The 23,580-nt window shown below is 60.7% G+C and overlaps 3 protein-coding genes across 5 annotated transcripts; 1 reads left to right on the top strand and 2 right to left on the bottom strand.

The window, feature by feature from the left end:
- The first annotated feature begins 545 nt into the window (after positions 1 to 545).
- Positions 546 to 8,687, top strand: Mfsd12 (major facilitator superfamily domain containing 12). 2 transcript variants are annotated; one of them, XM_021636849.2, is made up of 10 exons: positions 546 to 931; positions 3,358 to 3,568; positions 4,131 to 4,269; positions 4,347 to 4,532; positions 5,020 to 5,112; positions 5,201 to 5,293; positions 5,659 to 5,829; positions 5,906 to 6,000; positions 6,483 to 6,613; positions 6,703 to 8,687. In XM_021636849.2, exons 1-10 carry the CDS (start codon positions 643 to 645, stop codon positions 6,723 to 6,725), a joined length of 1,431 nt encoding a protein of 476 aa, XP_021492524.1. In that variant the 5' UTR covers positions 546 to 642; the 3' UTR covers positions 6,726 to 8,687. The 2 variants fall into 2 exon arrangements, with proteins under 2 accessions (XP_021492524.1, XP_060227151.1); XM_060371168.1 differs by lacking the exon at positions 546 to 931 and adding an exon at positions 939 to 1,826.
- Tektip1 (tektin bundle interacting protein 1) lies at positions 6,037 to 8,370 on the bottom strand. Its single transcript, XM_021636850.2, has 3 exons — positions 7,473 to 8,370; positions 7,270 to 7,395; positions 6,037 to 7,039 (listed from the first exon to the last, which is right to left on the bottom strand). Exons 1-3 carry the CDS (start codon positions 8,368 to 8,370, stop codon positions 6,867 to 6,869), a joined length of 1,197 nt encoding a protein of 398 aa, XP_021492525.1. The 3' UTR covers positions 6,037 to 6,866.
- Positions 8,688 to 9,586: 899 nt separating the features above from the next.
- Positions 9,587 to 22,136, bottom strand: Fzr1 (fizzy and cell division cycle 20 related 1). 2 transcript variants are annotated; one of them, XM_021636847.2, is made up of 14 exons: positions 21,904 to 22,136; positions 14,029 to 14,131; positions 13,755 to 13,880; positions 13,603 to 13,666; positions 13,362 to 13,489; positions 13,126 to 13,208; positions 12,850 to 13,033; positions 12,706 to 12,771; positions 12,038 to 12,140; positions 11,771 to 11,955; positions 11,248 to 11,481; positions 10,850 to 10,954; positions 10,412 to 10,504; positions 9,587 to 10,316 (listed from the first exon to the last, which is right to left on the bottom strand). In XM_021636847.2, the coding sequence occupies exons 2-14, from the start codon at positions 14,095 to 14,097 to the stop codon at positions 10,275 to 10,277; spliced, it is 1,482 nt and encodes a 493-aa protein (XP_021492522.1). In that variant the 5' UTR covers positions 14,098 to 14,131; positions 21,904 to 22,136; the 3' UTR covers positions 9,587 to 10,274. The 2 variants fall into 2 exon arrangements, with proteins under 2 accessions (XP_021492522.1, XP_021492523.1); XM_021636848.2 differs by having other exon boundaries at positions 21,916 to 22,135.
- Between the last annotated feature and the right edge of the window lie 1,444 nt (positions 22,137 to 23,580).

Raw genomic sequence — 23,580 nt, forward strand, 5'->3', positions numbered from 1 at the left:
CTGTAGAGGGTCTTTAGGGCTAGTGAGAGCCTGCCTCAAAACAGAAAAAAAAGGCCAGTAAGGGGGTGCAACGACCCCCACAGTATTCAGGAGGGGACGCAGGAGGGGCAGGAGTTGAAGGTCTTCCTCAGTAGTGAACCTAAGACTAGCCTGAGCTACGTGAGACCCTGACTCAAAACAAAAAGGTTTCGTGTTGAAAGGATAAATTTGATGCCTCCCGGTACCCTGGAGGTGGAGCCAGGAGTACCAGGAGTTCAAACTTATCTCCTGCTATGCAGGGATGTTAAGGCCAGCCCAGGCTACAGGAGACCCTGTGTTAGAAAAGGAAACCAAAAAAAGTTGTTTTTTGTTTTTTTGTTTTGTTTTGTGTTGTTTTAATCAAAGAACTAAAAATACGAAGAAAAGAGAAACAAACTGCGTTGAGGAAAGCCTGACCGGTAGGGGGCGGTATTAGGGCGTAGGGAGGCCGACTCGCCGAGGCCACGCCCCCGCTCGCTGATTGGACGCACAGGCACGGCGCGCCGTTGTGATTGGCGAGCGCGGCCGTCGCTCCGAGGCTTCGCCCGTTGAGGCGGCTCCAGGGAGCGGCGGCCGGCTGGGCTCGCGGGCGGCGCGCGGGCGGCGGTGGGGGCTGCGGCCGCGATGTCGCCTCCGCCGCGCGACGCGGGCCCCGGGCCGCCGCGGGCGCTGCCCCTCGCCGCGCGGCTGAGCTTCGGGGTCGGCCACTTCCTCAACGACCTGTGCGCCAGCATGTGGTTCACCTACCTGCTGCTGTTCCTGCACTCCGTGCGCGGCTACAGCTCGCGCGGCGCCGGGCTGCTGCTGCTGCTCGGCCAGGTTGCCGACGGGCTCTGCACGCCGCTCGTGGGCTACGAGGCGGATCGCGCCGCGTGCGCGCGCTGCGGGCCACGCAAGGCCTGGCACCTAGCGGGTGAGCCGTCCTCCAACTGTCACTCTGTGTGTGCCCGTTCTCCTTCCCTCCCCTGTGTCCGTTCTCCCCCTCTTAACTGTCACCCTATGTGTGTCTGTCCTTCCTCCTACTGTAACCCAATGTCTCTCCTACCATCCTGTTACCCTATGTGTGTCTGTCCTCCCTCCCATTGTCACTCCATGTCCGTCTACTCATCCCGTGTGTCTGTCTCCTCCTACCCACTGTCTCCCTGTGTCCGTCCTTCCTCCTACTGTCACTCCATGTGTGTCTGTCCTCCCTCCCTCTGTCACCCGCTGTCCGTCTACTCCTCCCGCTGTCACCCGTTGTCTTGCCACCCCCTGTGCTACCCCTTGTGTTCCTCCCCTCTCGCCCTATGTCCGTCTAACTGTATCTAACTGTCACCCTGTGTCTGACCTCCCTCTGACTGTTATCCTGTGTCCATCATGTTGCATCTTGGGGATCCCTGTCATCTTGGACCATGTCTTTCCCTTCCCTGACTGTCATCTTTTGTGGCTTGGCCTTCCTTCTCCCTCTGTCCCTCCAAAACAGCCACCCGCTCTTCAGCTCTTCATCCTGAGTTCACATCCTGGCTGCCCAGCTGGGTGCCCCTCAGTGTCTCTTGGTGGACGCTGAGGAGGTTGGCCGTGGCGTCGAAGCTGCTCCTTGTGGAATCCCAGGTTCCACCAGGCCCTTCCTCTGGGTGGTGATTACAGAGCCCAGCCCGGCCTCTTGACATTTTTTTCGAGACAGCGCTGGCCCCAGGCTGGAAGGTCGGCGGCAGCTGCTTGCCTGGGGGCTGGAATTTCTAGTTTCTCAGGATTGTTCGAGGCCGTAGACCCAGGAAGATTCCGGGACGAGGAGAGGGGGCAGTAGTAGCCTGGTATGGGCGTTCAAGGTACAACCTGCACACCTGTCATCATATTGAGAAGATGAGGCAGGGGGATGGCGGCTTACTGATACCCAGTCTCCGAAAAAGGAAAGAAGTACTCAAAAGGGCTCCTATTTGTGGGGAGATACTGGGCCAGCCTAGCCTTGCAAAGGCCCAGAGCCTGGGTTGGTCTTGAGGGAGTAGCTGAGGTCTGGGGAGGAGCCCCCGGACCCCATCGCTGTGGGACAGCCTGAAGAGGCACCTGGTCAGGTAAGGTGAGGCAGGACAGGATGGGCACTGCAGCAGCGGGCCCACTTCTCTGTGCTACCAGGACCAGGACAGGGGAAGCATCCTCTGGCCAGCCTACGAGTCACTATGTAGCCCAGGCTGGCCTCAGACTCTGAGCCTACCGCCTCTGCCTCCTGGTGCCGGTCCCAGAGGAAACCCAGAACCAGGCAAGAACTCTTAGGTTAATCAAGGACCAGAGAGACCGAGCTGCCCATCTGGAGCTGACCCGCCCGACCCTGGCCTGGCCAATGGTTAACCAGGTCTCAGAAACCGCAGGGTGTGGTGTGGTCACGGGAGAGAGTCCACAGGGCCCCCTGGGGCAGCCCCTGCGAATCTGTCCTGCGCCCCTCCTGAGAGTTGGTTTTATTTCTCAATCCAAGGCTTGGGGGTGGTGAGGTCACCTCCAGGCAGGAAGGGGAAGTTGGAAGCCCAGTGCTAGGCAGAGGACCAAGGCTCAGAGTCCTTTCTGCAGAGTTCTCTGTCCCACAAGGCCTCAGGCTCATCCACTTAGAGGCCTCTGCAAGGGTTGGACAGTGTGCTCACAGGGGGCATGGAGTTTCGGCCTCCTTCCCAGCCCTAATGAACCCAGTCCTGGGGAGGCTGAGGCAGGGGGATGAGGACTTCTAGGCCAGCCTGGGCTTGTGATGCCATCGCTGTTCTCCGGACAGAGTGATAATGTCTCCCCTTGTTATTACCCTACCTGGAGTTCACTGTCCCCAGTCTAGCCTGTGTGCCTTGAACACAGAAGGGACTGAGGAGGGGAGTTACCTACCCCAGCCCCTACAGCCTGGCGGGCGACAGAGCAGCTCAGACAGACAGGAGCCCCTGGGGGTGGGGTGAGGGGGCTCAGAGGCTGAGGACGACACAGGGCGCTGCGTGAGAGACCTGAGGGTGCGTATGGGGCAGCTAGGCTGGGGCGAGCATGCCAAGGCCGGGGCAGGGTACCCAGTGTGTCCTGGACCATGACAGGCTCTGCTCTGCCCCCAGACTCCTTCCTGCCCAGCTGGGGAAAGAGAGCATGGCGGGGGGTAGATGTGATTGTGTGTGTGTGTGTGTATGTGTGTGTGTGTGTGTCCCTGAGCAGGACTCCATTGAGAGCCCTTTCTCCCTGTCCTTAATTAAAGCAGGCCACTTAAGGTGACCGGAAGATTCCTGGCATGCCCTGTGCCTCAGTTTCTCCATCTGAGCAGAGGGTGGAGGCTGGGCCCCTCTGTTGTTTGCCTGTCCGGTTGCCCCCTGACCCCTCCATGTGGCCCTTCTGCCATCCCAGGTACCGTCTGTGTCCTGCTGTCATTCCCGTTCATCTTCAGCCCATGTTTGGGCTGCGGGGAGGCCACGCCTGAGTGGGCCGCCCTGCTCTACTACGGACCCTTCATTGTCATCTTCCAGTTTGGCTGGGCGGCCACACAGATTGCCCACCTCAGTCTCATCCCAGAGTTGGTGACCAATGACCACGAGAAGGTGGAGCTCACAGCCCTCAGGTACTGCAGGGCTGGGGACGGTGCTCTTTTTTATTTTTATTTTTTTGAGACAGAGTTTCTCTGTGTGGCCCTGGCTGTCCTGGAAATCGCTCTGTAGACCAGGCTGGCCTTGAACTCAAGACCTGCCTGCCTGTGCCACCTCTGACCTGCTCATTTTCTTTTATATATATATATATATATAAGTATTTTGAGACACTTTCTTACTAAATTGTGATCCTCCGGCCTCAGCCTCCGGAGCACGATTGTGCCTGGCCTGGAATATACCTCTAGGAGTTGAGGCATTTGACACTTCTGAGGCTGGCAGAGTGGGCTTGATCCCAGGTGTAGCCCAAACCCAGCTTCCTAGGGTGACTGGATCGGGCGGGGCCCTCCAGGGGCACCCTCCCTTCCGAGACTTGATCGCTGCCCGCAGTGGGCTAGAGCCTATCCCTCGGGAGAACCCTCCCCGGCAGGGCTGCTGCTAGGCCGTCAGGCGCTGGGACTGTGGTGTGCTGACAGAGTTAGCATTTGCTGCCTGGTTTCTGGGGAGCCCTCCAGTCCTGAGACCGCCCCACCCCCGCAGGTACGCCTTCACCGTGGTGGCCAACATCACAGTGTATGGCGCCGCCTGGCTGCTGCTGCACCTGCAGGCCTCCTCGCACTCCGGCCAGGACATCGGTGTGGGGGACCAGCTGGGAGTCCAGGATGTGCCTGTGTTTCGGGTAAGTCAGGGCCTCATGATCGACCCAGACACCCTGAGCCTGGGAGAGCCTTGGCTGACCCCTGCTGTCCTTCCCAGAACCTGGCCTTGCTGGTGGTGGGCTTAGGCGCCATCTTCTCGCTGCTCTTCCACCTGGGGACCAAGGAGGGGCGCCGGCCTAGGCCCCGGGGGTCGGAACCCGACGAGCACAGTCCCCTGGTGGCTCCAGCGGACAGGCCACTGCTGCTCTGGAAACACTGGCTTCGGGAGCCAGCTTTCTATCAGGTACGCTGTGGGGCCAAGGAGACTGGAGAGGAAGGCCATCAGAAGGGCCCAGGGCAGACATTACCTTCTAGTCTACTGTAGAGCAGGCATTACCAATCAATCTCCTACACCGGGGCATAGACTATTCAACAGTCTGCTCCAAGCTCAGCGTGGATGTCACCGATTTCCATTTCACTCCCAGGACAGACATTGCTGATCGCTCCTCCCCTGACTTCTCAGGACAGACGTTGCTGAGTCCCCATCCCCCACCCAGGACAAACAGCACGGACAGCCTTGCATTCCGCATGCAGGGCAAATCCTGGTCTCCACTCCACCCCAGGGACAGACATTACCAGCCGACTTTCATTTCTCAGCCGGGGCAGACAGGGCTAATCCCAGATTTCTTCCCCATAAGCACCCCCCTCCCCCGGAAGCCCTCACATCCCTGACGGGCCTGAGTGCACCAGGCTCCCCTGACCCTTCCTGTCCCCTGCTGATCTGCCCACAGGTGGGCTTGCTGTACATGACCACAAGGCTCATCGTGAACCTGTCTCAGACCTACATTGCCATGTACCTCACCTACTCCCTCAGCCTGCCCAAGGTGAGTCAGTGAGTTGGGGGGGTGAGGGTGGGCAGCCCCTCCCCTTCTGGGCCACTCCTCTGGACCACCCTTGCCTCTCCCTCTGCAGAAGTTCATTGCCACCATCCCCCTGGTGATGTACTTGAGCGGCTTCTTCTCCTCCTTCCTCATGAAGCCAGTCAACAGGCGCATAGGGAGAAATGTGAGTGACAGGTGTGGCTGGGAGGCGGCAGAGGTGGGGAACCCCCCCCCCAGGGCAGACAACAGCCTGAATCTTAAGTCCAGGCTTCTTGGGCTCTCTGGTTGCAGGACTCTGGAACCATGCTAGGGAGCTTGGACTAGATGCAGAATGGGTAATCAATTAGTAATGTCTGCCCTGGCTGTGCACAGCTGATTAGTAATGTCTGCCCTGGGTGCCGAATGCCTGTCCTGCTGGGTGCAGAATGCCTGTCCTGGGTGTGGAACAGGACAAGTTTTAATGGAGCCTTTTACTGGGTTGAGGCCAGTGTTGGGTGCAGGGTGCCCAGCACGTGGCCCTGACTTGGCCTGGGCCCCCTCCCTCCCTAGATGACCTACTTCGTGGGACTGCTGGTGATCCTGGCCTTCGCAGCCTGGGTGGCCCTGGCAGATAAGCTGGGCGTGGCCGTGTACGGGGCCTCTGTGCTGCTGGGTGCCGGCTGTGCCACCATCCTCGTCACCTCCCTGTCCATGACAGCTGACCTCATTGGGCCACACACGGTAGGGCTGGCGGAGCAGCCCCGGGAGGCGGTGCTTGGGAAACCGGCCCGGGCGCTGACTGGTGTGTGTCCTCCAGCACAGCGGAGCCTTCGTGTACGGTGCTATGAGCTTTACGGATAAGGTAGCCAACGGGCTGGCAGTCATGGCCGTGCAGAGCCTCCATCCCTGCCCGTAAGTCCGCGCCCCTCACGCCGGGAGACTGGCACATTCCTTACTTTGGGCAGTTTTATTCATTCAACAAGCTGAGTTTCTTGGGAGCTGGGTGCTGAGGACGCAGCCTGGTTGGGCCCAGCTGCAGCTGGCAGGCAGAGGCACCCAGGCCCTCACAGTGTGGCTCCCGAGCCACCTTGCTGGCCCAGGACGAGTCCAGCCTTGTCAGTCACTGCTAGTGCAGGAGTGGGCTGAGCTTTGGGGTGGGGGTGCCCTCAGGGACTGGGCAGGAGGCTGGCAGGGTCCATGAGAACCTGGCCAGTTGAGCATGGCAGGGCAGGCACAGGGCCTTGGGGTAGGACGGAGCCCAAGGGGCACGTGTCGGCCCAGGCCTCCCCAGAATTTGAGGTGGGAGCCGTGGAGACTGTCGCAGGGGACACTGCAGCAGTCCCCAAGGACCAGCCTGGCCCTCCTGTGTTCCTCAGCCCCCTTCTGTCCCCTAGTTCCGAGCTGTGCTGTGGGGCCTGCGTCGGCTTCTACCACTGGGTGATGGCGGCCGTGACGGGCGGCGTGGGTGTGGCCGCTGCCCTGGCTCTCTGCAGCCTCCTCATCTGGCCCATCCGCATCCGGACCTGTGAGTCTCCATCACTGTGACTTGGGTGGGGGCCGGAGGGTGCAGCCTGGGACCCGCCCTTCCCAATGCCACCCCGCTCCTTATTTCAGGGAACCCTGGAGACCGGCCCTGACTCCTGGCTCCCCAGGCCGACGAGACTAATTACCAGGCAGACACCCCGGCCCCCACCTGCTCGGGGTCAGAGGGCACGGCATGCCAACCGTCGACGCAGACATGGGGACATGTGGATGCAGGGGTCGGCAGCAGGGCTTTATCAGAACGTGGGCGTGATGGCCCCGAGCGGCTGGCCGGTGGGCCGGTACCGGCGCTCCACGGCCCGCTGCGTGAAGTCCTGCGTGGTGTAGCGCGGCCGCAGTGACGGCGACAGGTTCGGCACGTATTCGGACTGCCAGGGCAGCTCCACCCCGAACTGGCTCCTTTTGGCCACTGCAGACCCCCGACCGGCTCAGCAGCTCCGGCTGGGGGTTCTGGAGCCCAGCCCCCCGCCTGGCAGCGCCGCCCCTCACCTTCCCACCCGCCGCGGTCTAGCGCGCCTCCTGGCTCTTCCTGCTGGTTTGACACCCGCTAGCCTAGCCTGCCTCCCGGACTTCTCTGCCAGCAGAGTGCAGGGTGACCCATGCCCTCCGTCCCCTCCCGACCCCATCCCTGCAGCTCACCGAACTCCTTGCCACGGATGTGCCTGTCCTTCCACGGCACGCAACCCCAGCGCGTGCCCGTGGCGAGGTACTGTGGGGGCAGCGCGGGGTCCCAGAAGGCCGTCTCCCGCAGGTGCTGTGTGTAGCCTGGGGGGAGGTCGGTGGGGGGAGGGATGGTCAGCTCGGCACCCACGGGTGGGCCCGGCCAGGGGCAGGACACTCACCGGCAGGCAGGCCGCGCTGGCCCCTCTGGAAGCAGCCGTTCCAGCGCGCGTGGGCCTCACGGTATGGGCTGTCCAGCGCAGCGGGCAGCATGTACCAGGCCTCGCGTGGCGCCGAGTTTGTCAGGCCGGTGTACCACACCTGGCCGACCGCATCCCTTCCCATGGGCGTGAACTTCCAGCGCATGTCTTGCTTGACGGCCGGTGCCGAATGGGGCCCCTTCCGGGCCACAAAGTCATTACTGAGGAAGGACAGGCACTGAGCCGGGATGCCCGCTGCTCCCAGCCTCAGGTTTCCCATCCGCCCTTTGCCAAGGTCACCCCACGCTGTCCGGCCTCTCCTCTGCGCTCCCCCACCTGAGGATCCCCCTGCTTGTTTGAGGCGGGGCTCACTGTTGGCGATCCTCCTGCCTCCCAAGCACTTGTTTGACAGGCACAAGCCACTCTGGCTTCTGGGAGGAGGAAGAGGGAAGAACCCAGCCAGTCCGGGGGGCCCCTGTGCATAGTGCGCCTGGGAGGCCTCAGCAGACCAGCCGCCAGGGTTGCAGGTTAAGGGGTGGGGGGAAGGGACCCACCTATTCAGGGGGGGCGGGAAGTAACGCTCGAGGGTGCCCGAGGGGACGTAGGGCTGGGTAGCCTCCCGCCTCAGGTTCTCCATGTCTGCCTCTGTGTTCCCAGAGGCTCTGACTACCAAGTCCCCACAGCCTTTGTTGACAGGGACAAAGGTGTCCCAGCAACAGGAAGGGGGCAGCCACAATCCATGACAGCTCACTTCCTGCGGTAGGGCTGGAGCCATCAGGATCAAAGTAGTGCCTGGGGCCTCTTGAGTGCCCTCCTTGAGCCTGGGTCCCCACAGCCTACCCTCACCAACACCTACCAGGAAGGGCTCGTGGGTGCGCATACTGGGCCAGAGTGTGAGGTATGAAGGCCAGAGAGATTCAGCTGGGTGATGGGTACAGAGCCTGGAGTACACTCAGCTTGAGGCTGTCACCAACCATTATGGAGGGACCCAGAGACGAACGCCACAAAGTACGGGCTCTGCAACAGGATATGCCCACAACATGGAGATCCATCGGGGAGGGGTTTCCCGGGGGCTGTGGTTGGGGCCTCTGGGACTGTTAACAGCGCTGAAGATGCCAAGCCCAGGGGCTTGCTCATGTTATGATGGCGCACTGTTCACTCTGTGCATCTCAGGATAATAAACCGGCAACGCAGTCAGACCAGACTTAATGTTGTTCAGCCCGCACGGGTGGTGCCTGTGTCACAGACGTCACCCTAACACCCTGAGCCTGGCCTGCCTCAGCCCAGGCTTTTGTGTACACTGCACCCACACCCCCAGGGCTTCTGGGGTTCCCTGGCTAGCTTCCCAGAGACACTGTGAGGTGCATGGGGTAGGTGCCTAGCGCCCCTCCCCCAAGACTCAGGCAGCTGAGGTGGAACTTGCTGCGCTGGCCCAGCCCAACATCCCGCTAGCCCTGACACTACAGCTCCTTGCCTCTTGACTGCTCTGTCCAGGCAGGGGCCTTACGGGGCCAGAGACATCAGCAATCTGTGGCCCTGGTGGTGTGTATGCCCAGCACGGTTCCTGCCAGCAAAAGGCCATGCCACGTGGCCCATTAGCATCGACACACAGCTGAGGTCATTCTTTTGGGGAAGGGATGAAATCCAGCCTGTGAGCAGCAGGCAACCCTGAACCCCACTTCTGATGGAGCCCTATGCTGGTGAGCCACTGACCTGAGAATCCAGACCACAAACTGAACCCCAAACCCCTGCACATAGCAGATGGGCAGCAAGAGTCACCGTGTGGGGGCCCTGATGGGAGTGGGCGCTGCCTCTGACTCCTGCCCTCGGATCCCTCTCCTAGCTGGGCTGCTTTGTCTGGCCTCAGTGGGATGTGCTTAGTCAGGCTGTGACTCGAGGGGTGGGGTGCGACAGTACCCCTTAAGAGCACCCCCTTTTTTAAGAGGAGAAGGGGGGCTGGGTGCACCAGAGCAGGGCTGGGAGGAGAGGGGGGTTAGGATCTGGCTGTAATTAGCCCTGCAGGCAGTGAACCCCATGGCCACCCACATCCCAATGGCGTCAGCATTTTTGGACAACGGAACAAAACAGACAGACCCTAAGGTGTCACAAATACATATATACACACGTGCACACACCACAGGCCACGGCCACCACACTGGGGGTCTGCAGAGCATCCCCACAAGAGGACCAGTAGCAGAGATGGGAGCTGAAGACAGGGAGGCCTGGGAAGCTTCCAGAAGGCCAGGAGGAGGCAGACAGGCGGCTAGCTGGGGAGAGGGCGAGGTGACGCGCACGGGAAGGGGTTCCAGGAGGTGCACACACAGACATGGGGTGGCGATGCAGTCAGGTGTCACGGCGAGAGGCGCAGGTCCCTGCCAGCGCTTCCCAGGATGGCCCAGCTTGGGCGGCTGCAGGGAGGGCCCGATGGCTCTGGTTCACAGTTCCCCAGGTGACACTGGGTTTGGGGGGTTTGACGGGATCTCGGGTCTCCTGCTCAGCTGTGTCCAGTATGGCTTGGGCAGTGGTAAGAGGGAGGTCGCAAGTGTCCATCTGGGTGCTGCCAGCCAGCAAGAAGGGGCTGCAGCCGGTGGCTGAGGGCCCCTGCGCCCCCGTCCCAGACACCGGCTCCACAGCTCACAATGAGGCGTTTAATGAGACTCTGGGGTCTCCGGCCCGGCTCCCGCCCGCCCGCCAGATGCCTCTGGGGACGGCAGGGACGGCAGGGCCCATGCATGCTGGCTGCTCTGTCTCTGCCCCGTGGGGCTGTGCATCCCGCCCGCGGGTCTATCGGATCCGGGTGAAGAGGTTGAGCACAGACACGGATTCCTGGGAACACGAGATGCAAGTGACTGTGTGCCCAGGTGCCCTAAGAACCCAGGGCACATAGTAGGTGGACAAGCAGACACCACCCACCACGTTACCTTTGTAGAGCGTGTTTTGCTGAAGACATTCCAGAACCGCAGGGTCTCATCTCCCGCCCCTGTGACGATGGCCTCCCCATCAGGGGACATGGCCTACAGAAAGGACAGAAGGGCCCTGACTGGTTCCCAGCCGCGGCAGGCAGCTTCTGGGACCCAGGCAGAAGGGAGCGGGAGCGGGGGACAGGACCCTGGGCTGAGGCTGCAAGGCACAAGAGGCCCCAGCTGTGCCTGGTTTGATCCCTGGGCTCCTGCACTTGGAACAGCTGAGGCGGCCAGGGGACACTGGCTAACTGTGGGGGCTTGGCTCCCGACACTAGGAGTGGACAGCAGGAGGGCTGCGGACGGTGCTGTGATGTTCCTGGAGGCTGTCAGGCAGCCAGAGACAAGCCTGCCACACAGAGCCCCAGGATGCGGATAGCAACAGCGGCCGACACTCACCAGGTAGAGGACACGGTACGAGTGGCCAGTGAGCTTGGCGACCTGCGTGAGGGACGGGTACTTCCACACGAGGATCTGGTTCTGCGAGTAGCCGTGTGTGCTCACCTAGTGGAGGGGCTGGGTGTCAGGGCTGCGGAGGGCTGATTCCCTGGGGGCCTCCCTCCGCGGCATCACGGAGCCTGCAGTGGCGAGGCTGCGGGACTGGACCCCTGGTGCCTCAGAAAAGGGGTGACCAGGACCCATGCTGCGGCCTGCACTGCCTGTTCCTCCAGCCCGGGCTGGCCTCAGTCTAGAGTGTGCACATTCCCCAGGCTCCCACAGGTTCCCACGGGCTCGGTGCTGCTCTGGCTGGGCCGTCTCTGCCCCCGCCTCCCCCTGCGCCCCCCACGCGCACTTACCAGCTCGTTGGCATGCTTGGACCAGGCCAGGTTGCACACTTGTGAGCCCGTGTCGATGCACTGCAGTGGCTGGCCAGTCAGGGTGTTCCAGAAGCGGATGCAGCGGTCGGCTGTGCCCCCGCCGGACGCCAGCAGCCCGTGCTGGTGTGGAGACCATGCGATGGCCTTCACGGCCGCCAGGTGCTCCGTGTACTGCTGCACGGGGCTTAGGCTTGAGTGGTTCCACACGAGCAGCTGCGGGGAAGGCCGGGCTGTGACAGAGGCCCACCCGGAGACACAGGCGGCCACGACCCAACGAGCCACGCGCACACATGCCGGGCAACCCGGGGCCAAGGTCATCTCCAGATGGTCGCAGAGACACGGGCTTCAAGTACCGGGGCCATAACCTGCACGTCCTCCGAAATCAGCCCCTCCCTTGGGGACCTCAGGCCACCCACTGGCCCCAGGTTCTAGCATGAGCCTAGCTGAGGGGCAGGCAGGCAGGCGGCCTTCCGGGCAGGCACGGGGCCGGCCGTAGCCATACCTTGTTGTCGTTGCCGCCCGAGGCCAGCAGCTGGTGGTCTGTGGACCACTTGAGGCCACATACTTCCTGCCGGTGGCCCTGCAGCCGCCGCTCTGACTGCAGGGGCGGGGTGCGGATATCCCGCTGAAGGATCATGCGGTCCCGGCTACCAGAGGACAACTGGTCTGCGTTCCAGGCCAGCGCCCCTGCAGGGTGACACGAGGGGGTCAGCCTTGGCCTGCACCAGGGCTGGGGCCCAAGGCACGGCTGGGCTGGCCAGGTCCTCACCCACGCGCGCTGTGTGGCCCTCCAGCACGGACAGCTTCTTGCCGGCAGCGGCGTCCCAGATCTGCACGAAGCCCTTGTGAGTGCCTACTGCGACCAGGTTTCCCTAGGGTGACAGTGGGGCCAGGGGCCATCAGCTGGGCATGAGGGTGACAAGTACGCCCATCTCTTGTCCTCTGCCAGAGACTGAGGGCGGTCATGTTGTTGTTGCTGTTGTAGTGCTTTTTAAAACAAGAACTGACTCATTAGCCCAGGCTAGCCACACACTCAAAATACAGCCCAGGCTGACCTCAAACTCAGGGCAATCCTCCAGCCTCAGCCTCTTGAAGTACTGGCGTTACAGGCAGGAGCCACTGCACCTAGCTGCCTCTACAAACTGCTTCCCACAATCCTCTCAAGGGTTTCCAGCAATGGAGCCCCACCTGGGCCGCAAAAGTGACAGTCTGTCACCATTTAGCCACCACTGCTCCTGCTGGGACAAACCTGCTTTCCCAGCAGCCGGGTCTCCCAAAGGCTGAGGTGTGGCTAGGCAGTGGCCGTGGCTAGGTGGCAGGCGCTTGTGTAGCACTAGGGCAAAAGCCTTCAACAAAGCAGCCACAGTCAGACGGGCTCTGTCCTTCCTCCCTCTGTGGAGGACAAGGGAGCCCCAGGGCTCTGCCGTCTGCACTCACCCGCTCAGACCAGCCCACGGAGGTCACCGAGTCCCCTTCCACAGAGAGGTCGCAGAGCCGGGTCACCTGCGGGCAGGAGGTTCTAGTGAAACACAGCCCTGGAAGGCGCAGCCCCGTGTGCCGCACGGGCGCCCAGGAGCCCACCTGGCTAGTGCACGCGCTCCACAGGTACACGCAGGTGCCCAGCCCCACGCTGAGCACGTTGAGGGAAGACCAGTCCACCAGGTTGAGGTAGAAGTCGTCCTGAAGCTCCGGCGCATCCAGCACCTTGAAGGGAATCTTAGAGATCTTTCTCGTGGGCTTCCGTGGCGACCGCAGCAGCTTCTGACTGTGGCGACAGCAGGGTGCCGCTCGCTGCTGCCCTACATGCCAAGTCCCCACCACCAGCCCACTGGCCCTCGGGACCGGGCCCCGGCTCACCTTTTGTTGCTAACGGGAGACAGGGAGTACGGGGACACGTCGTTGCCGTCATCAGGACTTGAGCGCTTGCTGCTGAGGGAATACTGGGGCAGGACCGTGCGTGTTGAGTGGCTTCAGTGGCCTTGGGGACCCCGACCACCCCAAAGCCAACACGGACTGGGCGGAGGCCACAGAATGGAGGGAACAGGTCCTGCAAGGCCCGCAGCCTCGCAGTCAGGGGCCGCCTCCTCGCTCACCGTAAAGAGGCCCTTGTGCTCGGGCGTGGACGGCTGCAGCCGCCGATCCTCCGTCTGCGGGTCCTGCACCTTCTCAATGCCTGCTCCGAGCAGCTCATTCTTCAGCAGCGCGGAGTAGGCCAGGCCATCTGCAGGGCGGAGCAGAGCAGAGCATTGGAGGGCGGGGCCTGCAGGGGCGGGGCTTCGGTGAGGCCAGCCTAGCTGGGCGGGGCCTGTGGCGAGGGGCGGGGCTGACCCTCACCTTTGCCATTGTCGGAGGTGGCATCCTTGGCTTTGCGGTTCTGGCTGGGGGACTTCTCATTTTCCTGTGGGAGAGGAGCCCATGAGGAGACACCTCAACGGGGGGCTGTGCCCCCCACAGGGCGACAGGCCCAGCACCCTGCCCGCCCTCACATTGATCCTGTGGAAGTTCACGCTCCAGTTGGCCCCGGCCCGGGAGGGGATGAAGCGGTCACCATGCTTGCTGGGCGAGGACACTGGAGAGTTGGCTGGTGTCAGGGTCCTCCGCATCTCTGAGACCTAGGAGACGGGTTTGGGGTTCAGCAGCGGTGACCCCAGGTAGCATGCAGGTCCCTCGGCCCATGCACGGTTCCCGGGGGGGACGGTGCCAGGTCTACGGGTGAGGATGCCCTGGGGCACCCGATGGGGACGGCCCCATGTCACTTACACATGGCACCGTGTTCTCATTCTGGATGATGATCTGTCGCAGGAGCCTGCGCTCATAGTCCTGGTCCATGGCGGGCGGGGCGGGGCCCGCAGCAGAGGGCAGCCTGCAGGGTGGGCAAAGGTAAGCACGGGGACCCTGCATGGCAGGCCAGGACATGGCAACGGAAAAGGACAGGCTGGGCATTTTGGTAAATGTGTTTGTAGCCCTGGCTTTCCTGGAACTCTGTAGACCAGGACTGCCTCTGCCTCCCGGATGCTGGAATTAAAAGCGCGTGTCCCTACTGCATAGCTTGTAAATCTTATTTTTGAGACAAGGTCTCACGTAGCCCAGTCTGACCTCTAAAACCCTCTATGTAGCCAGGGAAGACCTTAAAATCCTGACTGTCCTGCCTCAGGTATGTGCCACCATGTCCAGGGAGCAGATCTCAGAAGCCACCATCAGCATACCTCAGTCTGGGAAGGAGGAGCTTGCTGGGCCTCTGGAGAGGAGTTATATGGGTGGGTAGCAGATTCCATCCTAGTCCCAACATTTCAGCAGAAGGCCAGGCTAGCCCGTCATGCATCTGAGGGTGGCCATGCCTGGTGACCTTAGTCCCTGGCAGTGTCCAGTGCTAGCAGGGACACAGGGCTAGTGGCAAGCAGGAGCAACGGAGAAACGGGACATCAGCCTCTATCAGCAGCTGGAGCAACTGTGACCTCTGAGCCTTGGTGCCCAGGCAGACAGCTTACACTTGAGGGGGGAGGGGCACGGTCGGCAACGGTAGAGACCCCAGCCTGCTCTGCGCAGGAACAGTCCAAGACTGCAGGCTGCGGGACTGTTGTCTGAGAACCCAGGCCCCAGGCCCTCGCCTACACACTCCATGGCTTTTATACCACATGACGGAAACACCCTCCCAGCCTGGGCACAGGCCTTGATGACAATACCCAGTGCGACCTCCCCCGCCCTCCTGACCAAACACTACAGCATGAGCGTGCGTGAACCCCACAAGGCCCCTCTCCACCAGAGGGGAACACACTGACTACAGAGAAACGCAACAGATAGACACAAGAGACAGACGGAAGGAAGCTGGTCCCCCTTAACACCAGCTCCCTCTCCGGCCCTAGTCCCTTAAACAGTTAAAGAATGGTGTGACCCAAGAAATGCACTCCTAGCTGTCCACCTGAGATGGACAGCCCCACGCAGAGCCCTGCACAGCTGCAGGCCCGAGGGAGAACGACAGGCAGGGGAGGACGTACCACCAGCTGAGGGACACGCAGCTGGGTCCGCCCACACGCTCCACTCAGCCATCAGGAGGGGGCCCTGAGGCGACCTCGAGGACATCGTGGTCAGTGAGGGATGCAGACAGGGAAAGGCCCACAGTGTGGGCTCCATAACAGGAAATGTCCAGAGACCGGGCTGAAGGAGGACTGCCACCAAGGTGCCACCCGTCTACCCACCACCACCCCTGAGACACACTCTCACTGAGCATTTCAGGTAGTCCAGAACGCACGACCCTCCTGCCTCAGCGGACCTTGCAGGATCAGGAGCTCAAGTCCACCCTCAGGCACACAGGCTGAAGGCAGGCTGCTTCCACCTAAGGGCATGAAGCCAGGACAGCAAAAGGCTGCGTAGCTGTTCAGACTGCCACCTTGCCACTGTAGGTGACAGGCCGACCTGGGGGACAGAGCCCTCAGGAGCTCGGGGGGCTGTCTTGCACCTTCTGTGTGCCTCAGTCTCCCCCAGGCGCCCTCACCCTGCTGTATCCCAGGACGCTGAGGCCCAGCACAGTGCCTAGCACCCAGCAGTGCCCAAGCCATCCCAGTGTGATGCCCACGGGGACCACGAGCACACGGGAGGGAGTGAAGCCACAGGTGTGATGGGGCCTGTGCCAGTCCTGTGCCTGGCCCCCCCCATGCCACCAGGAGCCAGAGCAGCACCGGCCACCCACCTCCACTGCACACTTGTCCCCTTGTTGGGCACTAGGCACAGGAAGGGCCTTGGGCTCCTGCCACCAGGAAGCTCCCTCAAGGACGGAAGCTCAGCTCATCTGGCCTTCAACCGCTGCTCACGCCCTCCAGAGGCCACAGATCTGGAAAAACTGGTCCCCACAGCTTGTGTATCAAGAAACCCAAGGAGAGCCCCCACCTGTAGCCAAGCATGGGGACTTGCCATGCTGTACTGTGCCCATGGGGCCTCATCACATTCTGTGGGCCTGCTGGGCCCTGCAGCGCGCTGGGCCACACTCCTGGCCTCCACGTCAGGGGCTCCCAGGGTCCTGACAGACACTCCTGTCTCCAGCTTCAGGCACACCCCCAGTCAGAGCAACAGACTGCTCAAGGTACCCCAGCGTGCGGCAGACACGTGGAGCTGGCGGCCAGCTGCAGAGGCCCTGCCACTGGCCCCACCCAGGCCCATGGCAAAGCCCTGGGCCTCTCCACCCCGTCCTCCCCTCTGTCACAAGCTGGCAACAGGGCTGGGGATGTGGTTGGGACTGTGTCACGTGCACTGGAGACACACATGGGGCACCTGAAGAGCTGAGCCACGTGGGCAGCCCTAGGACAGAGCTGCGGGGGTCAGCTCCTGTAACAGAGCCCATTTGGGGATGCCTGGACACGGGCCCATGTGACCTTAGATCAGATATCCTACAGAACTTACTGCTGACGAGGGCCTGTAGTCCTCAAATACCCTTAGGGGTCAAAGGCAGGGACTTCCCGGCAGCACAGGCCAACACGTGAGGGCGTGGCACAGCTCCCTGCACCCCAGGGATGGAGTCTCCGCTCTGCTCTCACCTGTACCCCCCAAATTTCCTGTAAGACACCTATCTATCTATACCAAGGTCCTCACTCGTCTGCTCCCTGTGCACACACTGGCCAGAGCCTCCAAGAGCTCCTCCGCCCTGGAACCTTCCAGCAGGTGCTGGGGTACCTGGGCCTCTTTCTTCCTCTGTGTGTGGGGGTGCTGCAGGGGACACCCGCCTGCATAGCGGGGATGGTGTTAGTCGGCTGGAGCAGACGCATACAAAGCGCCAGCTAGTCGGTGCTGGCCAGCGTGACGGACGCAGACGCAGGCACGTGACAGGCCCCCAGCGCAGCCGGGGGAGACCAGCGGAGAGAGGTCTTGACAGCTCCCATCAGTCAGAGACCCCAGGGATATTGTAGCTGCCCAGTGTCTGGGGTCCGACCACGTGACCTCACCCAGCCTGGGGCCCAGGATGCACGTGCACACCCATTCATACCCATTCATTCCTTCATTCAGTGGCGCCCCGCTCTTAGCCGCCCCACGGCAGCCAGGCAGGTTCTAGGGGGCGTCAGGGTCCTTCAAAGCTGGTCCACTGGGCTCGGTACCCTGCCTGGCCTACTGAGAAACAAGCACGGGGCAGGCTCCATGTGCCCAGGCACCCATTCAGGTGTGCGTCTGCCTGAGTAAGAAAGCTTCGAACACCGAGTCCTGGGTCCGAACAGCAGGCCAGGGGCTCTGTCCCCCATGGGCACTCCGCCTGGCAGGACTAAGACGGGGGAAGCGGTTCAGCTACGGCTTAGGGCAGAGCAGATGATCAAAGGCCGCATTCATCGCCACTGATGTGGACCAGAGATGCTAGAGCAAGAAGCTTCCAGAGCAGGGGAACACCGGGACAGAAGTAGGCTCCTAGGTGCCAAAGGCTCGGGTGATGTCTGCCGGGTATGGGGTTGCCTTTAGGATGGTGGACTGTTCTAGAACTAGATACAGGTGACGGCTGCACTACCCTGCGAACAGATAAAAACCAGGGCTGTTGGGTTTAATAAAATGTGGGATGTGAGACTGTTAAAGCAGATAAAAACCTAAAAATATAAAATCAAATAAAAATCAGCTTTGCTGAAGAAAAGCTCGTAGAGCTGGAAGGAGTCCCTGATGGGTACAGGGACAGCCTGAAGCTTTTGTAGGGCCAGGGACCCCTGCCACCTGGCACTTGGGAAGCTGAGGCAGGAGGATTGCTGAATGTTTGAGGCTTTCTGAGCTATCGTGGAACTGTGGTTAAAAAACTACAAACAGAAAACTGGGCTGGCAAGAGGGCTCAGTGGGTGGACCACTGCTACCAAACCTGCAGACATGAGCTGGGACCCACAAGTAGACGGAGAGAATTCGCCCTTGCAAGGCTCCCTCCGACACGCATGCACACACACGCTCACCGACAAGTGGGGTGCAGAGGCGCCTGAGTCAGCAGTCGCCACTGTGGTAGAGGAACTTGGCTCAGAACGCCTCTAAGTCCAGCTCCAGGGCATCCTAAGTCCTCTCTGACCTACACACGCGCATGCACAACCACATGCAGACACACATTAGAAATAAAAAGTAAATCTTAAAAAATAAGCAACTACAAGCTGGGCAGTGGTGGCGCACACCTTGAATCCCCGCGCTCAGGAGGCCGAGGCAGAGGGATCTGGTGAGTTCAAGGCCAGCCTGGACAACAGGGCAAGTTCTAGAGCAGCCAGGGCTACACAGAGAAACCCTGTCTCGAAAAAGAAAAGACAAACAACCCTCTCCCCCAACTACAACGCTGTGGGTTTGGGGCCAGCCTGTATCTACTAGCTGAACGAAGGAAGCAAGGCCAAGGGCCAAGGAGGAGGCTGAGGCAGGGGAGGCTGTCCTGCGGCTGTGAGGCAGGAGCCCGCCACAAGGGAGCAGCAGAGGCTCTGGACTCTGCACACACCAGCGGCTGCTGGGCAGCTCCCCCACCTGCGTCTGCAGGCTGTGCCCGGCAGCGTAGGGCAGCACAGTCCCACACCCCCCACACCCCCCCCACACCCCCCCACACCCCGCACACCCCATAAAGCCGGCAAAGCCTCGCACACCCTCGAATAGCCCCGCATAGCCGTGCATACCCCGAACACCCCACATAGCCCTCACAGCCCCACACACCCACACAGCTCACACACCCCACACAGCCTCGAACAGCCCGCATAGCCCCACACAGCCCTGCACAGCCCACACAGCCCCACACAGACCGCACACAGCCCTCATACCCCACATCCCACACACCCACACACTCCACATCCCACACACCCACACACCCCTGCATAGTCCCACACACCCTGTACACCACACACACACACACACACACCCCACTCAGCACTCTGGGTCCAAGGAGACGGGGCACTTCTGGGATTTGCCAATTTCTCAAATTCCAAGCCCAGGTCTACACAAGCAGCCTTCAGAACACCGCACATCCTGCCTCCTCCCCAGAGCTGTCTGAAGTCTCCACAATCCAGAGCCCAGGGGTCAGACCCAGCCTCAGAGGAACCGGGCGGGTGGGGGAGGTACGTCTGGATGTCCACATGGTCCCCTGGATGAATGACCAGCCTCCCTCCCTTTCACACAGTTCTTGCTGTTACAGCCCAGGATGACCTCGAACTCAGGACCCACTAGCCTCAGGCTCCCAATGGCTGTGTCTTCCAGCCCAACACCAGGGTTCCCATCCTACCAGGCCCCACACCCACAGGGCACTTTTGGAACATCTTCCTGTCATCTTGGCTACTGGACGGGGATAGGAGGAGTGCCAGCTCCAGCCTGGACAAGCTATGGAGATCCTGTCTCAAGATAAAAAGGAAGGGCTGTCGAGTGGCTGTCATAAGGATCAGGGTTCAAATCTCCCAAACTTCACTCCGGTGCTGGGGCTGACCAAGGCAGGCGGGACGGCTGTCAGCCTAACTCCAGGCTACGTGAGACCCTGTGTCCAGTGGAGAGTGACGGAGAGGGGCGCATGATATCCTCACCTATGCACATACACCAGCACACACACCAAACCAACCAACCACCACCAAAAAACGTTTAAGGAAATAAATGAGGCAAAGAGTTGGCTCAGTAGTAAACAGTTCATGCAAGGAACCCAGGTTTGGTTCCCAGTGTCCGAACTAGGAGACTCATAACCACCTGTAACTCCAGGTATAAGACGTAACACCCACTTGGGCTCTGCCTGCCTGTGGCACACGTAGAAGCAGACACACATACATACATAAAATAAAAATATGTATGGAGAGGTGGCTCAGTGGTTAAGAGCACTGGCTGCTCTTCCAGAGGACCCACGTTCAATTCCCAGCAACCACAGGGCAGCTCACAACTGTCTGGTTCAGTTCCAGGGGGTCCGACTGGTCTCTACCAGCATCAGGCACAAATGTGGTACCCAGGGATACACACAGGAAAAATACCCATACAAACAAAAACCCCACACATACCCACCCCTCTTTTTTGTTATTGTTGTTGTTTTTTTGAGACAGGATTTCTCTGTGTAGCCTTAGCTGTCCTGGATCTCACTTTGTAAACCAGGCTGGCCTCAAAAAGAGATCCTCCTGCCTCTGCCTCCACGGGCAACATTACTGTCCTGCGGCGCACATACACATCTTTAAAAATAAAAAATAAAAGGGGTGTGGTCAGGGGTAGAGTCCCTGCCTAGAATCTCCCAGTGAGGTGCTGGGGCGTGGCTCTTGACTAGCCTGTGCAAAGGCTCTGGAAATGAAACACACCAGGACTGCCACTCCTCAGTGCACCTTTGGCTCCTGACCCTCTGTTAGAAGCAAGACTGGTACTGGTAAAAAGACCCTTGAACAAGCCAGTGACCCACAGGACATGGGCTAAATTCCTCAAGTACCAAATACACACTGAAGAACTCCATTAATAATTTGCAACACCTGCCAACCCAGCCCCATGAGAACCGGAGCCACCAAACTCCCTTTCTCCCGAAGCACAGATCCCCAGAGCCAGCTGCGTCGTCAGTTCTGGCTGAATCTTCACTGGGGGCTGCCGGTCATTCAAACTACAGGAAGGAGATGGGATTGGGGCTCAGCAGCCAGAGGAATGAGGTCATCTCTCCCACAGGGTGGGTGGGGGACCTGCTTCCCACCAGGTACCCTGAACTAGGGAGAGAATTTGGGGCAAGCATAGAAGGAAGGTGATACCTCCACAGGGGATGGTGTCAGGCTTTTAGGGGGGCCAGGAGGGGTGCGCAGGGCCATCTGAGGGCTCTGAGGGGACAATGGCTTGGAGTCAGGCAAAGAGGACAGGGGTGCCTGGACTTGCATTTAGAGACACAGAGTAGAGGTTCAGATCTGAGAGAGCATGCGGTGGGTTTGGGGACAAAAGACTCGGAGGTTTCTGGCTATGTCCCCACTGAGCCGAGACACCAAGATCCTGGCCGAACCACTGAGTGTTACACGGTGACTCTATCCACAATCCCATCCACTGGAGGACCCCCAACAAGGCCAGATCTGCGAGTCCAGTTTGGATGCAGGGAGCATCTGATAAAATGCAGGGGGATTTGCGTTTGGAAGTCAAGGAGGTGCAGTCGTAGAGTTCTGAGTGAGCAGCATGAGTGAGAATGCCCTCAGCTTGGGGGTATGTAGCTGGAAAGGACAGAGCTGCGATGGACAGGGCGAGGTCACTGGGGACAGATGACTCTGGGATGCGCGGCCTCCTCTGGATGTGTGCTTTTGGTGGGAGTAGTAAGGGGTAACCCGGACTTGAGGGTGAGCTATGGTGACCCAGGGCCTGACCTAGGGTCCAGTGTAGCAACATGTGGAACGCCCTGCATTTAGACATTGCCGGGCTTGGAAAACGGCTTAGGATGGAGCGCTGTGATGGACAGGGCGAGGTCAAGGCGAGGTCGCCTTGTGCAGAAGTCTCAGGATTGGAGTGATGCAGGGCCTGCTCTGGAATCCGGGAGGGTTTGCATTCTGGGGTTCGGGGAGCAGCACGGGTGGCGCCCTGGGTCTGGGGGGAGCAGGGCTCAGAGCCCGGCTTTGACAGATTCGGCGAACTGACGGGGTCGGGGCCCGAGCTGGAGGCCGCTGGGATGTGGGGTTCAGGGTCAGGCGGCGCTGGAGCCCCAGAGAAGGAAGGGGTCCGCTGGGGGGCGGGTCCCCGAGTCACCTGTGTCCTCACCTGCCGCGCTCCCGTCGCCAGCCGGTTCCCGCCGGTTCCCGCCGGTCCCAGGAACACGCCGCGCCCGTTCGATGCCCCGCCGCTGCTCCAGGCCCCGCCGCCGCCGCTCACGGGAATCCCCCGGCCTCCGCGGTCGCTAATATGGCGGCACTCAGCGGCAACCCTACTCCCTCCCTCCGTCTGTCCCGCAGGCCGCGCGCGCGCCCGCGACCGGCCCCGCCGCCGAGCGCATCCCCGCGCCTAGACCACGCCCCCACACGCAGGCGCGTCGGGCCACGCCCCTCGATCCTCCTCCTAATGCCGCCGGGTCTTCCGTAAGCAAGACACGCCCTCAGACACGCCCACAGCCCTTACGCACGGCTCAGCCGCCAATCCTCGGTGCCGGGACCCGAAGCCACGCCCCTTCAAACCAACAACGCCCCCCTTGGGCCACGCCCCCTGACTAGCCTCCTCCCTCTTCCTCAAGGCCACTCCCCAGACACACCCACCCCGCGCCGTGCTCGCGCCCACCCGGTCAGACTGCGCCTGCGCGTCCGAGCGCAGAGCAGCTCGGGAGTATGGGACGTCCTTCAGGATTCAAATCAATACAGGAAGCAAGGCGGCACGCGTTGCTCGGGGCAACCGCGGTCGGAAGTGCAGTCCAGGAAGATCGGAGATCGGGGCTGGAAGGGGGAAACTGACAGGAGTGACTCGGCGCTGCGGAGGGCGTGGCTTACGTCCCGGGAAGAAGTGGGGACGCGTCCACCGAAGCTGTGACTCACTCAGGTGCAGTCGCCCCACGGATGGCGCCCAGCGCCCGGACGCCTTTGGCGACCCGCCCACCAAGCATTGGTTTATTTTGATTTTTCGAGATCTCTCTCTCTCTCTCTCTCTCTCTGTCTCTCTCTTTTTTCGGAGATGAGGTTTCTTTGTGTGGCCCCGGCTGAGTGCTGCAGAAGCCGTAATGTTGACAGCCGGAAACAAACCTCAAGAAAGTTCCATTTCAGAAAATAGACGTTGGGGCCAACGAGATGGCTTAAAAGGTAGAGGGACCGCAGTCAGGTCAAAGGGAACTGAGTTCAGTACCCGGAGCCCTTGGTGGAAGGCAGCGTTCTGACCATCCCACACGCACGCACCTGTGACTCCCCTAGTTAACGACACACACTAAACAAATTGAATTTTATTTTAGTTTTGTTTTTTCTAGTTAGGGTTTCTCCCTATTAGCCCCCACTCTGTAGACCAACCAGGCTGGCCTTGAACCCACAGAGATCCACCTGCCTCTGCCTTCAAGTGCTAGGATTAAAGGCGTGTGCCGCCACTACCAGGCACAAATAGAAATTATTAAACTTTTAAAAATACGTATAGGGCAAAGGGTGAGCTTCAGGGCTGAGCTTCAGGGTGAGCCAGGTGGGAAAGGGTTGTGCAAAGGCCCTGGGGTGCTCAGCACACATTGAAACCAGTTTCAGATTATGGTGCCTGAGTACTCTGCCAAAACAGAACAAAATAAACTGCAAGGCTTTGGGGGAAGTTGGGCCAGGTTGCGAAATCCACACGCAGTAGAGAGGCCGGGGCAGCTGTTGAGCAACAAACACAGGACAGCCAAGAGGCAAGACCAGGCTGCCAGAAGTGCAGCCGCCCACCCAGGACCTCCTACTCTACACCAGCACCCATGCTCCCTTCATTCAC

The sequence above is a fragment of the Meriones unguiculatus genome, chromosome 17 (assembly GCF_030254825.1).
Source record: "Meriones unguiculatus strain TT.TT164.6M chromosome 17, Bangor_MerUng_6.1, whole genome shotgun sequence".
Classification (NCBI taxonomy): domain Eukaryota; kingdom Metazoa; phylum Chordata; class Mammalia; order Rodentia; family Muridae; genus Meriones; species Meriones unguiculatus.

What these genes read in the sequence shown, in the direction of transcription:
- Mfsd12 (XM_021636849.2), top strand. Translation starts at nt 643, where the DNA reads ATGTCGCCTCCGCCGCGCGACGCGGGCCCCGGGCCGCCGCGGGCGCTG. An exon ending in CAAGGCCTGGCACCTAGCGG is followed by an intron (nt 932 to 3,357) that starts GTGAGCCGTCCT and finishes CTGCCATCCCAG; the next exon opens with GTACCGTCTGTGTCCTGCTG. An exon ending in ACCTCATTGGGCCACACACG is followed by an intron (nt 5,830 to 5,905) that starts GTAGGGCTGGCG and finishes TGTGTCCTCCAG; the next exon opens with CACAGCGGAGCCTTCGTGTA.
- Tektip1 (XM_021636850.2), bottom strand. Translation starts at nt 8,370, where the DNA reads ATGCGCACCCACGAGCCCTTCCTGGTAGGTGTTGGTGAGGGTAGGCTG. An exon ending in CCAGCGCGGCCTGCCTGCCG is followed by an intron (nt 7,396 to 7,472) that starts GTGAGTGTCCTG and finishes ACCTCCCCCCAG; the next exon opens with GCTACACACAGCACCTGCGG. An exon ending in CATCCGTGGCAAGGAGTTCG is followed by an intron (nt 7,040 to 7,269) that starts GTGAGCTGCAGG and finishes GGGGGTCTGCAG; the next exon opens with TGGCCAAAAGGAGCCAGTTC.
- Fzr1 (XM_021636847.2), bottom strand. Translation starts at nt 14,097, where the DNA reads ATGGACCAGGACTATGAGCGCAGGCTCCTGCGACAGATCATCATCCAG. An exon ending in ATGAGAACACGGTGCCATGT is followed by an intron (nt 13,881 to 14,028) that starts GTAAGTGACATG and finishes CCCGTCTCCTAG; the next exon opens with GTCTCAGAGATGCGGAGGAC. An exon ending in CCAAGCATGCCAACGAGCTG is followed by an intron (nt 10,955 to 11,247) that starts GTAAGTGCGCGT and finishes CCCCTCCACTAG; the next exon opens with GTGAGCACACACGGCTACTC.